Raw genomic sequence first — 15,316 nt, forward strand, 5'->3', positions numbered from 1 at the left:
TACTGATACCCCCCGTCACTAAGCAAAAGCAACGCACAAATCTCTCGCCCCCCTCCAGACGCCACCAGAAACGGAACGAAACGGCGCTAGAACCGTCATCTCCCGCCTGGGCCCCACATACCAGCCACGGCGCCGCCACGTCGGATCCCCAACCGCTGAACCGTCCGGAACCTTCACTTCCTCTCTCGCGCCCTCCTCTCCACCGCTCGTCCGCCTTAAAAACTCCCCCCCGCCGCCGCCGCCTCTCCAGCCATCGCCACCGCGCAAGCGCAGAGAGCAGAGAGGAGGATCAGATCGGAGAAGCCAAGAAACCTCACCGGCGCGAGGAAGAGGAGCGAGAGAGGATGTATTTCCGGCCGCCGCCGAAGGGGCCCGAGTGGGCGGGGGGAGATGCGGAGGCGGGGATGGCGAGGCCGCTGTACCCGATGATGCTGGAGAGCCCGCAGCTGCGGTGGGCGTTCGTCCGGAAGGTGTACGCCATCCTCTCCATCCAGATGCTGCTCACCATCGCCGTCGCCTCCGTCGTCGTCTTCGTCCGCCCCGTCGCCCTCTTCTTCGTCTCCACCCCCGCCGGCTTCGCCCTCTACATCTTCCTCATCATCCTCCCCTTCATCGGTAAGCTCTCCAATCCAATCCAATCCAATCAATCCCCAATTCCATTCTCATCAATTTCATCCCCCATTTCATCGATTCCGATTGTATGATGATGCAGTGCTTTGCCCGCTCTACTACTACTACCAGCGCCACCCGGTGAACCTCCTCCTGCTGGCCCTCTTCACGGCGGCGATCAGCTTCGCCGTGGGCCTCACCTGCGCGTTCACCAAGGGCGAGGTGATCCTCGAGTCGGCGATCCTGACGGCCGCGGTGGTGGTGAGCCTGACGGCGTACACGTTCTGGGCGGCGCGGCGCGGCCACGACTTCAGCTTCCTCGGCCCGTTCCTCTTCGCCGCCGTCATGATCCTCATGGTGTTCGCGCTCATCCAGGTCTTCTTCCCGCTCGGGAGGGTCTCGCTGATGATCTACGGTGGCCTCGCCGCGCTCGTGTTCTGCGGCTACATCGTGTACGACACGGATAACCTCATCAAGAGGTACTCCTACGACGAGTATGTCTGGGCCGCCGTCGCGCTCTACCTCGACGTCATCAACCTCTTCCTCTCCCTCCTCACCCTCTTCAGGGCATCCGATTCGTAGATTGCTTGTGTATCTAAAGCTTCTTGGATGAGAGATTTCTGTTGTTGTGCTTTGCTTGTGCCCGCTTGACTAATTAACCTGTAAAATAAGTAATCGCTGATATGATTTTTGTTTGTGTTGTAATTTGCCTTCGATGAAATGATAGATTTGCTCTGCGCCTGCTGCTCTGCTGGGATGTTAACTCTGCTTCGTTTGACTGCACGCTTGGCACGTGTTGCGGCTGTGAAGGCTGTTCTGTTCTGTTGTGTCGTGGCACACGGTGAAGCCACGTCTCGTTTTTCTCGGGGTAAAAGCGGGTAGGGAGTGGGTTCAATCTTTAGTATTCGGCGTTGGCATCGGAGGATGCCGATTTACCGAAATTTTCGAATAAAATTTGGTCAAATCTAAACACAATATTACCGAATTCACAGAAAATAAAAAAAAGAATAAAAATTTTGAACGAAATGATATCATATGATTCATATCGGGGGTGCGATAGTACCGAAATTTAGAAAATTTTGTTCGATATTTTGAACTCTACGAGGGACGTCACCTAAGAACATATTTGTCTCGTTTTTATCGGGATAAAAACCACGAACATAAGTTAAAAATGAACCACGTGGAGTTCGTGTTTGTGAGTTAGCGGGGACGTTTTTGGGGTGGGCCGGCCCGTCCTCCGTTGGGTCGCGGAGGCCCAATAACCGAGCTGGGTCAAAAAGTGGACCCCACTTGTCAGTGGGAATTGCGAGTCGCATCTACATTCTACAGCGTCTTCCATTTACTGACGAAAACCTGCAGCAGAGATGAGCCGTTTCGTTTCCTTTCGTAACGCATCGTTGGCTGGCTGTCAGGCCGAGGCCAGGAATGGGTCTCCTTCCCTTGATTCTCTCGCTAATATTTTCTTCCTCCGATCCCTTCCCTCGCATCTCTCCGTGTCAACAGCGTCCATCCATTCCGAGCCTCACCCCCCAATTCGAACGCATTTTAATCTATCGATTTAGATCTCAAGAGAGAGGAGAGATTGTGTTCATGGGAGGAAATATCTCCATCTTAGCGTAGGTTTGGGTCGTTGGATCAAGAAGGGGCTAATTCCATCCGGCATTAGCCTCCTTCTTGGTTGATTAGTTAATTTTTTTAACTGTTTATTAAGGCAGTTCTTGATTCCTCCCTCCGAATTGATATTTTGTTTTGAGAGATCTTGTTTACTTCCTTTTTGACACTTTCGGCGCGGGGTTGATTTCTGACTGAGATTTTGTTTTTCTTTTCTGTTTCTTTCCATTTGATTTTGCGCTTTACGTTCCAAGAGGGAGGGTGTTAGGGGGGGGGGGGGGGGGCGCTTCGCTCAAATTTTCGGATGGATGCATTGCGTGTGTTCGCCATCGATATCTGGTTGTAGGCACGTTGCATGCGTGGTTGGTTTCCTTGGAAGATTTGGGGGCTTTAATTGAAGCAGAAAAGAGGGCAGAAACGATTTCATATCCATCTTCTCCTGCATTAGAAACAAAATTTAATTTGGCGCATCCAGGAAGAAGAGGCCATATAAGGAGAAGAAACCCAGTCCTTTCCATTTCACACACACACAACCACAGGCAGATCGTCCGTTGTGTTCTTTGCCGAGGAGCGAGATCGACAAAGAACGAAGTCCATGACGAGCAGCGGTGGCGCCGGGTGCAGCCGCAGCCACAGCTTCAGCGGCATCAGCAGCGCCGCGGCCACCGGCGGCGCCGGCGCCGGCGCCGACGTGTTCGTCCGGGCGGCGGACAACGAGATGTACGTGCGGGCGGACAAGATCGACCTCAAGAACCTGGACGTGCAGTTCGAGAAGACGCGGTCCAAGGTGTGGCTCGAGCAGCACCGCTCGTCGTCGGCGGCGTCGCCGCTGCCGCTGCTGGAGTGGGAGATCGACCTCGCCAAGCTCGACATCCAGAACCAGGTCGCCCACGGCACCTTCGGCGTCGTCTACCGCGGCACCTACGACGGCCATGACGTCGCCGGTAAAAAATCGAATCAAATCAACCTTCAGATCTCTTGCGTCGATCAACTCTTTTCTATACATGCTATTACTAGTATTAGACTCGTAGACTGTCACCGTGATGAACGTGCATGTCGCGCTTTGCTAGCCGTACGCCCGTACGCCGCACCATAGCACTTTTTGATACGGTGAATCGTCGTCTGAGCAGTGAGGGCTCGTTTGTCACCAAGAGATTTTGTAAAATAGCCCTTTGTGTTTTCCTTTGTAGTGATGGTTAGTTTTTGTTGTTTTCCTTACCATTACTGGACATTAGGTTTTGCTTCCCGTCGGCCAGCCAGCTGCGAGAACCGAAACAGAGGAGAACGATGAGCGGCGGTGGTGGGGTTGATGACGATGGTGATGGTGATGGTGGTCAGTGCACCGCCGGAAGTTAGTATGGGAGGTGAAGGTGGACGGAAGCGGATCAAGGAGGAGGAGGGGGGGAGGCGAGGCCGGTGTAGGCTCCGCCGAAGAGGAACAGTAGACGTTGGTTGGTAGGGGTGGAAGGTTGGTGATGAGGAACTCCTGTTGACCACCTTTTTGGCTCTAGCGAGGTATAGTAAACACGTGAGTTGGCGTGTGCATCAGTAGAGGCTGTTGGAGATGCCGTGCGTGCGTCAGTAGAGGCTGTTGCGGGTGGTGGAGAAGATAGGAGATGTCGTTTGCTAAGGATGTTTTTGGTGCCGCGTGTCAGTAGAGATATGAATTGGTGTGGAGGGCAAGACAACAATGATATAGTGTGATGCAAGCTATGTGGTAACGGTCGGTGGGGATTCTTAACCTATGGTAAGCTGTGTGGTAGTACATTAATTATGTACGGAAGGGTGAATTCCTCGGATCCACGTGACCTCAATTTATGGCATAAAGTTCTAGTGTTTCTCGGGGATAAATACTCCCTAGTTAGGAATATATATGTGTGTATTCAACATTAGATAGAATGATAGCTAACATAGACCTAAGAAACTTTTTATTTAAAATTTTGTCATTTGGAACATTCAGAATGCAATTTTGGCAAGATTTACTTCTACAAAATAGTTGTGAAACATTAATTGTAGTGCGGTTATTGTATTTTTATTTGTGAGTTTTCAAGGTCCCTTGTATAAAAGTGGCAAATCTTGATTGAGGCAAAAATCTTAATCACACTGTACCATTTAATTACAGCTTATTCAATTAGCTGAAATGGAAGAAGGGAAATAATATCTAGGTGTTGATGGTCCCATAACATCCATTTGCAAAGAAGATTATTTAGTAACTTTTACTCAAACATTAGTACCATATATACATCAGCCGTATGTGACCCTTTATGCAAGGGAGTACACCTCTATCTAGCATACATTCAAGTTCCTTGATGGAGTAAAATTTTGGGTACATATTTTTCTAGCTAGTAGTAAATAGATATCATTTTCCCCCAAAGAACGGACCCATTATTACATTACAGATTTACACAAGGTCGTTTGTAATTTAATTGACCTATTGCCTGTAAACAATTTGTTGCTAGATGTTATCACTGATCCAGATGACAAACATCAATATAAAAAATACTCCATCCGTTTCAGATTATAAGATGTTTTGATTTTGGTTAAAGTCAAACTACTTTAAGAGTTTGATAAAGTTTGTAGAAAAAAGTAGTATCATTTTTAACCCAAGACAAATTTATTATGAAGATATATATATATATATATATATATATATATATATATATATATATATATATATATATATATATATTCAATTATTAATTTAATGAAACTAATTTTGTATTATAAACATTACTATATTTGTATATAAATTTAATCAAACTTAAAACAGTTTGACTTTGATCAAAATCAAAACGTCTTATAACCTGAAACGGAGGGAGTATGCACTAATATTTACATTTGTTGCTCAATGTGTGTTCAATGCAGTGAAGGTGCTGGACTGGGGGCAGGAGGGGCAGGAGTCGACGGCGAAGCACCGGGAAGCCTTCGAGAAGGAAGTCGCCGTCTGGCAGAAGCTTGATCACCCCAACGTCACCAAGGTGAGCAGCAATCAATCCACGCCGTTGAATCCGTCGTGTACGGTGTCTGATCGATCGATCTGTCTGTGTACATGCGTGCAGTTCGTGGGCGCGTCGATGGGGACGTCGCATCTGAAGATCCCGTCGGCGAAGGCGGAGTCGCGGTCCAGCAGCGTCGGCGGCGGCAGCGCCGGCGGCGGCGGGGGGCAGCGTTGCGTGGTGGTGGTGGAGTACCAGCACGGCGGGACGCTGAAGACGCTGCTGTACAAGCACCGGGACAAGAAGCTGCCGTACAAGAAGGTGGTGCAGCTGGCGCTGGACATGGCGAGGGGGCTGCGCTACCTGCACGGGGAGAAGATCGTGCACCGCGACGTCAAGGCGGAGAACATGCTGCTCGACAGGAAGAAGACGCTCAAGATCGCCGACTTCGGCGTGGCGCGCGTGGAGGCCGGCGCCGACGGCGACGACATGACCGGGCAGACGGGCACCATCGGGTACATGGCGCCCGAGGTGCTCCAGGGCCGCGCCTACGACCACAAGTGCGACGTCTACAGCTTCGGCGTCCTCCTCTGGGAGACCTACTGCTGCGCCATGGCCTACCCCAACTACAGCCTCGCTGACATCTCCTACCACGTCGACAAGCTGGTAGATAGACACATCTCGCCATGATAAATCGCCTCCCCAAGATTCTTGTCGATTGATTGATTTTGCTTCTTGTCGATCAATGGATCATGGGTGACAGGGGATCAGGCCGGACATACCGAGGTGCTGCCCGAAGGCGATGGCGGACATCATGGCGAGGTGCTGGGACGCGAACCCGGACAACAGGCCGGAGATGTCGGAGGTGGTGGCGCTGCTGGAGAAGATCGACACCTCGCGCGGCAAGGGCGGCATGACCCCCGTCCCGGAGCACGCCTCCCAGGGTTGCTCCTGCTTCGGCTTCTCCCGCGGCAGCGCGTGAGCGAAACTGCTAGAGCAAAGCTAGCACCTCGCCGGCCGGGACGGCTGGCCGTCTCGATCCTCGAACTGTCGAACACCATCCGTGCAGGAGTTGCAGCTGTGTCGATCCGATCCGTTACCTGATTTTCTTCCGGGATTGATGTGTGTTGTTGGCTTGAAACTATGCCTGATCTCAGTGATGTTGTTGTCAGCTTTAGCTTTGGTATGCAGGATGTTACCTCGTTGTGAACTTGTGAGGAGTTCGTTCATCTCTATTGCCTGGGTCTACATTTTGAAAAAAAAATGTTTTTACTTGGACCGTGGTATGGTACGAGGGGTAAGGTGTGCATCCGTTATTTTCATACGACTTAGAATAGTTATGGAAAAAAAATAAAAAATAATACTAGTAGTATCAATTGAAATGAGATAAGTCTATAAACAAACATGCAAGGCTAAAGTAATATAATAAAATCAGACAGTTAATAGTACGTATACAACATAGATAAATTTTGTTATTTTTATTTTTTCCTGTGTAGATTAAATTTAGACTATATATTTGTGTGATGTATTATATCATCAGAATCTATATTCTCATATTATATACTTTTTTTATACAACAATTTCAATCACTTGCATACATCGGTGTAGAAATTCAACTTCTGTGTCTGCTCGGCTCGATGGGCCGGATCGGTATTGTGGCTAACAAGCAGGCCTAATATAGTTGGGCCAGAACAGGGTTGTGGTTCACGTGCAATGCAAATCCATCGCACGGCCCTTCGCGCTTGCGCGCGCTCTCTGCGCCGTCGTTCAACTATATTCCGTGCTCCCGATCTCCCGCCTGCCTCCTGAGCTGTTGCTATACACGTCACTGCGTCTCCTAACCTGGATCTTACCGCCTCCTGAGCTGTACTCTTTGTGCGCGCTCGAGATGGCGCCGGAGCGGCCGCGGAGAGAGGCGTTGTTTCGCCACGCACCGACGCACGCCAGGTGCTCGACGGTTTGATCGCCTGAACACCAAGCCAGTCGATGCCCTGGTGCTGCACTGCTGCCTGATTCTTGTCCCGACGTCTCCGAAGTTGTTGTTTCACAGCAGTGGCGGGCTCGCCGTTGCGCTCTTCTCTACCAACGGCTTCGAAATCCCCGACTACTTCAGGGACTTTTGGTCCATGGTTGACATACACGCCATTGCTTGCTAGAGCTGTGCTGTAAAAAGACTGGGTAAAGGTACTTTCCAATGCCGGATCTCGAGCTTCGCCACACCGTTCTCCACTTTTCCGTTGTTCCCTGCATTGGGAGTGGCCTACCATTGTGAGCCGCACCATGAGATGCGTCCTGCGCATATCACCGTTGCTATTCCATCGTCAAAACTATCACCCCAGCAGTGCTCCTCTCCTCTGCTCGCCTCATTTGAGCCGAGGAAGGCAAGCAATGTTACTTGGGGTGGCGCGAGGCCAGTATGTTGGCAGCCACGGCCTTTATTGTTTTGTGGAGGTAGTCCAAGAGGAGGGAGCTATCAATGGACTGGTTCACGCTAAAATTGAAAGCTTGGTTAAAATTAGGACAATGTGACGGAAAAGTTAAAAGTTTTTATGTATAGAAAAGTTTTGATGTGATGGAAAAGTTAGAAATTTAAAGAAAAAAATTGGAACTAAACTTGGCTTGAGTGGTTGTGTGGGGCGATGCAACTTGAGGGGGAGCATTCGATGGCAGGTGGGGTGGGAGGCAGAGTGAGGGCATCCAGAGATATGTGAATAGTCTGATTAACTGTTGGTAAGTGTGTTTGTAATCATATTAATTGTTGGTCAAGATTTATACTTTTTATTTTTATAAAAGTACATCATATACTTTCTTATGGAGGAAGTAATTTGGAAAAATGGGATGGGTGCTATGTATATGTTGCAGGGCATCCAGATGTGGATGCTGTTAATAACAACATCGTGCTTTGGTCGTTGTTGGAACTTGGAACAACGTCCAATAACCTGAGGCAGATGCCCTTAGCCCCTGATCTACCCAGCAGGCCAGCACTCACTGACTATCCCAAGCCCAATTGCCCAAATGCCTTTCCATTTTCGAGTAATATGTCCTTGGTGATATCCATCCAAAGAACAACATTCACTACTAGAAAAAGTATTTTCGCAGACAGACAAAAGTGAATTTTGCAAGCGAAGGGTTGGACCACTTGTAGCACAACAACGGTGAAAATCAACGATTTTCACAGTCGGGACAACAGCCCTCCTGCAAAAATCCATGAAACGAACAAAAAAAATCACGGCGGCGGCTCGCCGACGCCGCCACGCGCCTCGCTGCCGCCACCCTCCTTCGGCCGGATTTTGGAGGGGAAAGGAGGGGAGCCGCGCCCCGCGCCGTCGTCGTCGCCGCCGCCGCCCCGCGCCGTAGTCACCGCCACCGGCCTCCCCCCTCCCTCCTCCGGCCGGATCTGGGAGGGGGGAGGGGAGCCGCCGCCGCGGCCCCGCGCGTTGTCGTCGCCGCCGCCCCGACCCGTCGTCGTGGCTGCCGCCGCCGCCCCGACCCGTCGTCGTGGCCGCCGCCGCTGCCCCGTGCCGTATTCGCTGTGGCCAGCCTCCCCCCTCCCTCCTTCGGCCAGATCTGGGAGGGAGGGGGGCTATGTCATACTCCTAAAGAAGTTGTAATAAAATGTGCTGATCCAGATAGATCAAATCCTGATTACGACTTCTTCATTCGGTTTGTAGCCATACCGTATAGAGTTCCAAATGCCTTTTTTTGGAAGTAACTAGATTCAAGCAAGCATCCTAGCAAAACGATCTTTTGACAGTGGGCTCTTCCCAACACTGGGACTAATTGACTTTATACAGAGATAGAAAAGGTAGCAATCCAAGCTCTTTTTGAATCGGATATTGGATAGGCTAAGCTAGGTGTAGCCCACTTTCTCTACGGTTTTGCTGAACTTGTCAAGCCCGGGGGGGGGGGGGGGGGGGGGGGAGCCGCCGCCCGCGCTGTAGTCGCCGCCGCTGCCGCGCTCGCCGGCCTCCCCCATCCCTCCTCCGCCAGATCTGGGAGGGGAGCGCGCTGCCAGCCGGACGCCGCGCCGCGCCGCCCAATAGCCGCCGTTGCTCCCCCTCCAGTGGCCAGGGAGAGGAGGAGAGGTGAGGGGAGGGGAGGGAGGCTGCCGCCAGCCGTACGCCGCGCCGTCGCGCCACCCCGCGCCGTAGCCGCCGTCGCTCCCCCTCCGACGGCCGGGGAGAGGAGAGGTGAGGGGAGGGGAGAGGCCGTGAGGTATGGGGAGGGGAGAGGCCGGCCGTGGGTGAGGAAGGGAGGGTGAGGTGTGGAGACTTAGAAAAAATCAACCCCTACCCAAGTCTATTTATATTTAAGTCTATTTTCGCAGGCGGACTGACAATTTCACCCCGATTTATATTTTTGTAGGCGATCATTTGGCTTTAAGAGTCATGTCCGCCTGCGAAAATGGGACCCCTACGTCGGGAAAAATGCTTTTTCCAGTAGTAATTGGACATACACAATATATTTTCTCACTGGCATTGGATGGATCATGGATGCATTACAGACAACAAATTCCATATATACAGACAAGCAAGTAGGCGAACAACCAAAATAAACTGGAGAAACAAATATTTTAGATGTTTATAATCGAATAACAAGACAGAAGCCTTAAACGACAACAAAAAGAATAAGCTTTAAGATTCTTTCACAAATCATTCATTTAATCAAAAATCGAAAAGGGTAGAGGTAACCTGTCGTAATCCCTTCGGTCAGGTCGTGCATCAGGCGAATTGATAGTATCAAGTACTAAGTGATAAAAGTTAATATGATGACAAAATGATCCTACGACAGTCCACACGCCACTACACAAGTAAGAAGCCCCCCTGATCTTACTCGGTGAAGATAGCATCCCCCGACGACGCAAGAAAGATATGACAGCTCGGCGGTGACTCTCTCTCCCGAGAGCGCCGTCCGTTCCCAAACTCGAGGCATCAAATCAATTATATAAGTCCAGACAATTAGACTAATCTGATTCAAATCGAACACAAAATTAGAATTAATCATGCTCCATCAGCATGGTAAAAACAATAGTAATAATCTGGGCATGCTGGAGTCTTAAACAACACGCATCAGACAAATTCGTGTACCAAAACTACCATTTGCAAGTTTATGTACAAAATTACAGCGGTTTGATAAGTTTGTGTACCAACAATGCCATTTACTTTCTACAATTTTCAAGTTGTATGTGCTCTGATCGTTGAAGTAAATGATTATGAAGTGTAAGGCCATTTGCACCAATACATGGTAAAAGAATAATTTAGCAGTGTGCTTCAATATTTGATATAGCTAAAAGGTCCTCTTGGTAAGAACACACATGACATCCATAGAACATTGCACAGATGCATTTTTTCCACATTGATGTTGGATGTTTGCATTACTATTCTCATAGAATAGATTTCATATATACAGACGCTACCATAGTAAGTAAGCGAACAACAACAAAAAAAAAGGAAATAAACAATGCTAAGCGTTTACAATAATACTTCATTTGTTTCAGATTATAAGATGTTTTGACTTTGGTCAAAGTCAAACTACTCTAAGTTTAACTAACTCTATAGAAAAAAGTAGTAACATTTACAACACCAGCATAGTTTCATTAAATCTATAATTGAATAATTTTTCATAATATATTAGTTTTGGGTTAAAAATATTACTACTTTTTTCTACAAAATTAGTCAAACTTAAAGTAGTTTGACTTTGACTAAAGTCAAAATGTCTTATAACCCGAAACGGAGAGAGAAGAATAATAACGAGATGAAAGCCATGAACAACAAAAAAAAAATATAGAGAAACAATAATAGATGTTTACCATCCAATCTTTATCTTTATATAAAAATATAAAAAAGGGGGACGACGGTCAGAAAACCTAAACTCTAGGAGAAGACGAGAGTGCTCTCCGGAGTAAAGGAACCCTTATAAAACTCATACATAATCCCAAACACAGGAGTAGGGTGTTGCGCTCGATAGCGGCCCGAACCTGTATAATCCGATTGTGCGCAAGCTAGCCAGACGCCTTAGGGGCAGGTACGCGATTTCTAAAAGGCGAGCTTCTTCCCCCGGCCGAACTCACGAAAGGGAGGGTCCTGCGACCTCCCGCTATCGGGGAACTTCCCTCGACAGCTGGTGCACCAGGTAGGGGGAAGTTGCGCGCTTTGAAGAGAAGCCGTTTCCTTCCGCCCCAAGTTTCCTTAGGCCCTCGACGATCATGGTCGAGGTCCTGGAGGAGGAGGTGGTGGCGTTCACCCCCACTCCGTCTGGGAGTGAGGATGCCAGCGAGAGCCGCGGCCCACGTCATCGTCGCCGCAACTCTTCCACTCCACCCCGCTGCGAACCCTCGCGGAGGGGGGACCCCACCTATTCGGGTGGTTCGGGCCTCTCCCCGCTCCCGGGCGGAGGGAGGCCACCACGCGTCGGGGCACGGCGCCGCCTCACTTACGGTGATGGTGGCTCGCCCCGAGGTGCGCTTCAGGCGGCGGGTGCCCTTCTGCGGCATCCCCCCGTCAACTCGGAGCCGGAGACCCCTATCCAGCGCTGGTTGGACGACGTGGCCAACTTGGTCACCACAGCTCAGCGGCAGTTGGCCGCGGGCGGCCGACCCGCCGTCACCGGTACGTCGCGTACCCCCATTACCCTCTCCTCATCGGCAAGGAGGAGGGCCCGTCGGTCAGCCATGGCCTCGAGGCGGTCCACGGCTCCAACATCGATGGGGGCCTCGGGAAGCCGGAGGCGTCACGACGGTCTCTATGGGGAGCAGGACGCTCGAATCAATATCGAGCGACGCCGGGACGAGCGCCGAGCTCTTCGCATGGGGGAAGGTGCCTCCTCATCTGGAGTGCCACGTTCCTCACGAGGAGGCCCTCCTCCCACGCTCACCCCTGGAGGGACGGGTTGTAGGGCCTTCATGGCGAGTCTCCGGAACGTCCGGTGGCCCCCGAAGTTTCGCCCCAACCTCACGGAGAAGTATGATTGCAGCATCAATCCCTCCGAGTTCCTTCAGATCTACACCACGGTCATAGTGGCGGCGGGAGGTGACGACCGGGTCATGGCGAATTATTTCCCCATGGCCCTGAAGGGTCCGGCGCGCGGCTGGTTGATGACCCAGCCCCCCGACTCCATCCACTCCTGGGAGGACCTGTGCCAGCAGTTCGTCACGAACTTCCAGGGCACATATCCCCGCCCGGGAGAAGAGGCGGACCTGCACGCTGTACGACGAGTCCCTCCGTTCATACATATAGCGCTTCTGCTAGGTCCGCAACACCATTCCATGCATTCCGGCCCACGCGGTTGTTTATGCGTTTCGGAATGGCGTGCGGCATAACCGCATGTTAGAGAAGATAGCCTCCAAGGAGCCTAAGACCACCGCCGAGCTTTTCGAGCTGGCGGACAAGGTGGCTCGGAAGGAGGAGGCGTGGGCCTGGAACTCTCCCGGCACCGGTGCGGCGGCTGCGGCTACCCACGAGTCTGCCCCCGCTCTAAGCGGCGAGATAGGAGAGGTAAAAGGAAACCGGCCCGCTCCGATGACGAGGGCCATGTGCTTGCGGCTGATGGGCCTACACGGGCCCCACGCAAGGGAAAGGCCACCGGCGACAAGCCGAGCTCCACTGCTCCATCCGGCGAGGGCCGGTCGGCAGACAAGTGGTGCTCGGTGCACAACACTTATCGGCACAGTCTCGCTGACTGCCGCTCGGTCAAGAACTTGGCCGAGCGGTTCCGAAAGGCCGATGAGGAGAAGCGGCAGGGTCGACGAGAGGGCAAAGCCCCCGCGACCTCAGCCGGTGACCGGCGAGGGGAGGCCAAGAAGAAGGCCCCCGCCGATGATGGCGATGACAGCGAGGATCTGGAGTTCCAGATACCTTAGGAAACCGTCGCCACGCTTGACGGGGGGAGGGGGGCATGTGCTCACACCTCCCGCCGAGGCTTCAAGGCCATGAGGCGAGAGCTTCTGGCCGCCGTTCCAACCCACGAAGCGGCTCGGAAGGCGCGCTGGTTGGAAGTGAAGCTCACCTTTGACCAGAGCGACCATCCAACAGTGCTCGCTCGTGGCGGGAAATTGGCCCTTGTGGTCTCCCCGACCATTCACAATGTCAGGATGAAGCGCGTCCTGGTTGACGGGGGGGCCAGTCTGAGCATCATCTCCCCAGCCGCCTTCGACGCGCTCAAGGCCCCGGCGATGAAGCTCCAGCCGTCGCTGCCAATCATAGGCGTGACTCCGGGACACACGTGGCCCCTCGGCCACGTCGAGCTCCCGGTAACCTTCGGCGACTCCACCAACTTCCGCACCGAGCGGATCGTCTTCGATGTGGCGGATCTCAATCTGCCCTACTACGCGGTCCTGGGCAGACCTGCGTTGGTGAAGTTCATGGCCGCCACCCACTACGCCTATCTCCAGATGAAGATGCCGGGCCCTAGTGGTCCCATCACCGTCTTTGGCGATGTCAAAGTCGCCCTTGCCTGCGCGGAGCAGCGCGCCGACAACCTCGCGGTGGCCACGGAGCCACAGGCCCCGGAGGCCTCCGCGTCCTGCGCCTCCAAGAAGCGCCTCACCTCGGCCGACAAGGTGCCCGTCAAGGAGATCCCCCTTGGCGATGATCCGTCCAAGACCGCCAAAATTGGCGGGACCCTGGACACCAAATAGGAAAGCACGCTCGTCTTCTTCCTGCGGGCACATTCCGACGTCTTCGCATGGAAGCCGTCGGACATGCCCGGGGTTCCCAGGGAGGTGATCGAGCACCGCCTCGCCGTGCGACCGGACGCGCGACCCGTCCGGCAAAAAGTGCGGCGTCAAGCCCTGGAGCGGCAGGCCTTCATCCGAGAGGAGGTGGTACGGCTCCTGGAGGCTGATTTCATCCGCGAGGTTATCCACCCGGAATGGCTGGCAAACCCGGTGGTCGTCCCGAAGGCCAACGGCAAGCTCCGGATGTGCATCGACTACACAGACCTCAATAAGGCATGCCCTAAAGATCCCTTCCCTCTACCATGCATAGATCAGATAGTCGACTCCACTGCGGGGTGCGACCTTTTGTGTTTTCTAGATGCCTACTCTGGGTATCACCAGGTTCGCATGGCTAGGGAAGATGAGGAAAAAATAGCTTTTATTACTCCTGTGGGCACCTTCTGTTATACAACTATGCCTTTTGGCTTAAAGAATGCAGGCCTTACTTTTCAGCACATGACTCGCATTACTTTGAGTAATCAGATAGGGCGTAATGTAGAGGCGTACGTCGATGACCTGGTGGTAAAGACTCGCCACCAGGACACGTTGCTGCAGGATTTGGCCGAGACTTTTGATAGTCTTAGGTCCACACGTGTGAAACTGAACCCTGATAAGTGTGTGTTCGGTGTGCCAGCGGGCAAACTTCTCGGGTTTCTAGTCTCCTCCCGAGGCATAGAAGCAAATCCTGAGAAAATACGCGCGATAGAGAGGATGCGCCCCCCCCAGCAAGCTTAGGGACGTACAGTGCGTCACTGGATGCATGGCCGCCCTAAGTCGATTCATATCGAGATCGAGGCTGGGAGAGAGGGCGCTACCCCTATTTAAGCTCCTCAAGCGCTCTGGGCCGTTCGTGTGGACGGAGGAAGCTGAGCAAGCTCTCAACCAGCTGAAAGCTTACCTCACTTCCCCCTCCCATCTTGGTAGCCCCGGGGCCGGAAGAACCGTTGCTATTCTACTTGGCCGCGACCCCCCATGTGGTGAGTGCCGCCCTAATAGTCGAGCGCGAAGAAAGCGAACTGGAGGCCCCTTTAACTCGTGATGGCCCTTCCTTCCCCGTAGGCCCAGTGCCCGAGGCCCCCAGCCCCCGGGAGGACCCCGAGGCCCCCGTGGGAGGAGGGGATGCTTTGGCGAGTGGTCCCGAGGCCTACGATCCCGACATGACTCGAGACCCCGCCCCCCCGGGCCCCCGAGCAAGGGCGTCCCAGATCATCCGCCCCTGACAACACGAGTCGGCCCAGCCGAAAGGTGCAGCGGCCCGTCTACTTTGTCAGCGAGGCGCTTCGGGATGCGAAGACCCGATACCTGCAGGCCTAGAAAATGCTTTATGCGGTTTTGATGGCCTCAAGGAAATTGCGCCACTATTTCCAAGCGCATCGGGTTTCCGTGGTGACATCCTACCCTCTCGGCCAAATTTTGCACAACCGAGAGGGCACTGGACGGGTTGTGA

The 15,316-nt window shown here is 52.5% G+C and overlaps 2 protein-coding genes across 2 annotated transcripts; both read left to right on the forward strand.

Annotated features, from left to right (window-relative positions):
- Positions 1-248: 248 nt before the first annotated feature.
- Positions 249-1,372, forward strand: LOC4334085 (protein LIFEGUARD 2). Its single transcript, XM_015773756.3, has 2 exons — positions 249-615; positions 713-1,372. Exons 1-2 carry the CDS (start codon positions 345-347, stop codon positions 1,189-1,191), a joined length of 750 nt encoding a protein of 249 aa, XP_015629242.1. The 5' UTR covers positions 249-344; the 3' UTR covers positions 1,192-1,372.
- A 621-nt stretch (positions 1,373-1,993) lies between these two features.
- Positions 1,994-6,385, forward strand: LOC4334086 (serine/threonine-protein kinase 52). The gene is made up of 4 exons (XM_015773882.3): positions 1,994-3,164; positions 5,086-5,198; positions 5,280-5,822; positions 5,920-6,385. The coding sequence occupies exons 1-4, from the start codon at positions 2,816-2,818 to the stop codon at positions 6,136-6,138; spliced, it is 1,224 nt and encodes a 407-aa protein (XP_015629368.1). The 5' UTR covers positions 1,994-2,815; the 3' UTR covers positions 6,139-6,385.
- The last annotated feature ends 8,931 nt before the right edge of the window (positions 6,386-15,316 follow it).

The sequence above is a fragment of the Oryza sativa genome, chromosome 3 (assembly GCF_034140825.1).
Source record: "Oryza sativa Japonica Group chromosome 3, ASM3414082v1".
Lineage (NCBI taxonomy): Eukaryota > Viridiplantae > Streptophyta > Magnoliopsida > Poales > Poaceae > Oryza > Oryza sativa.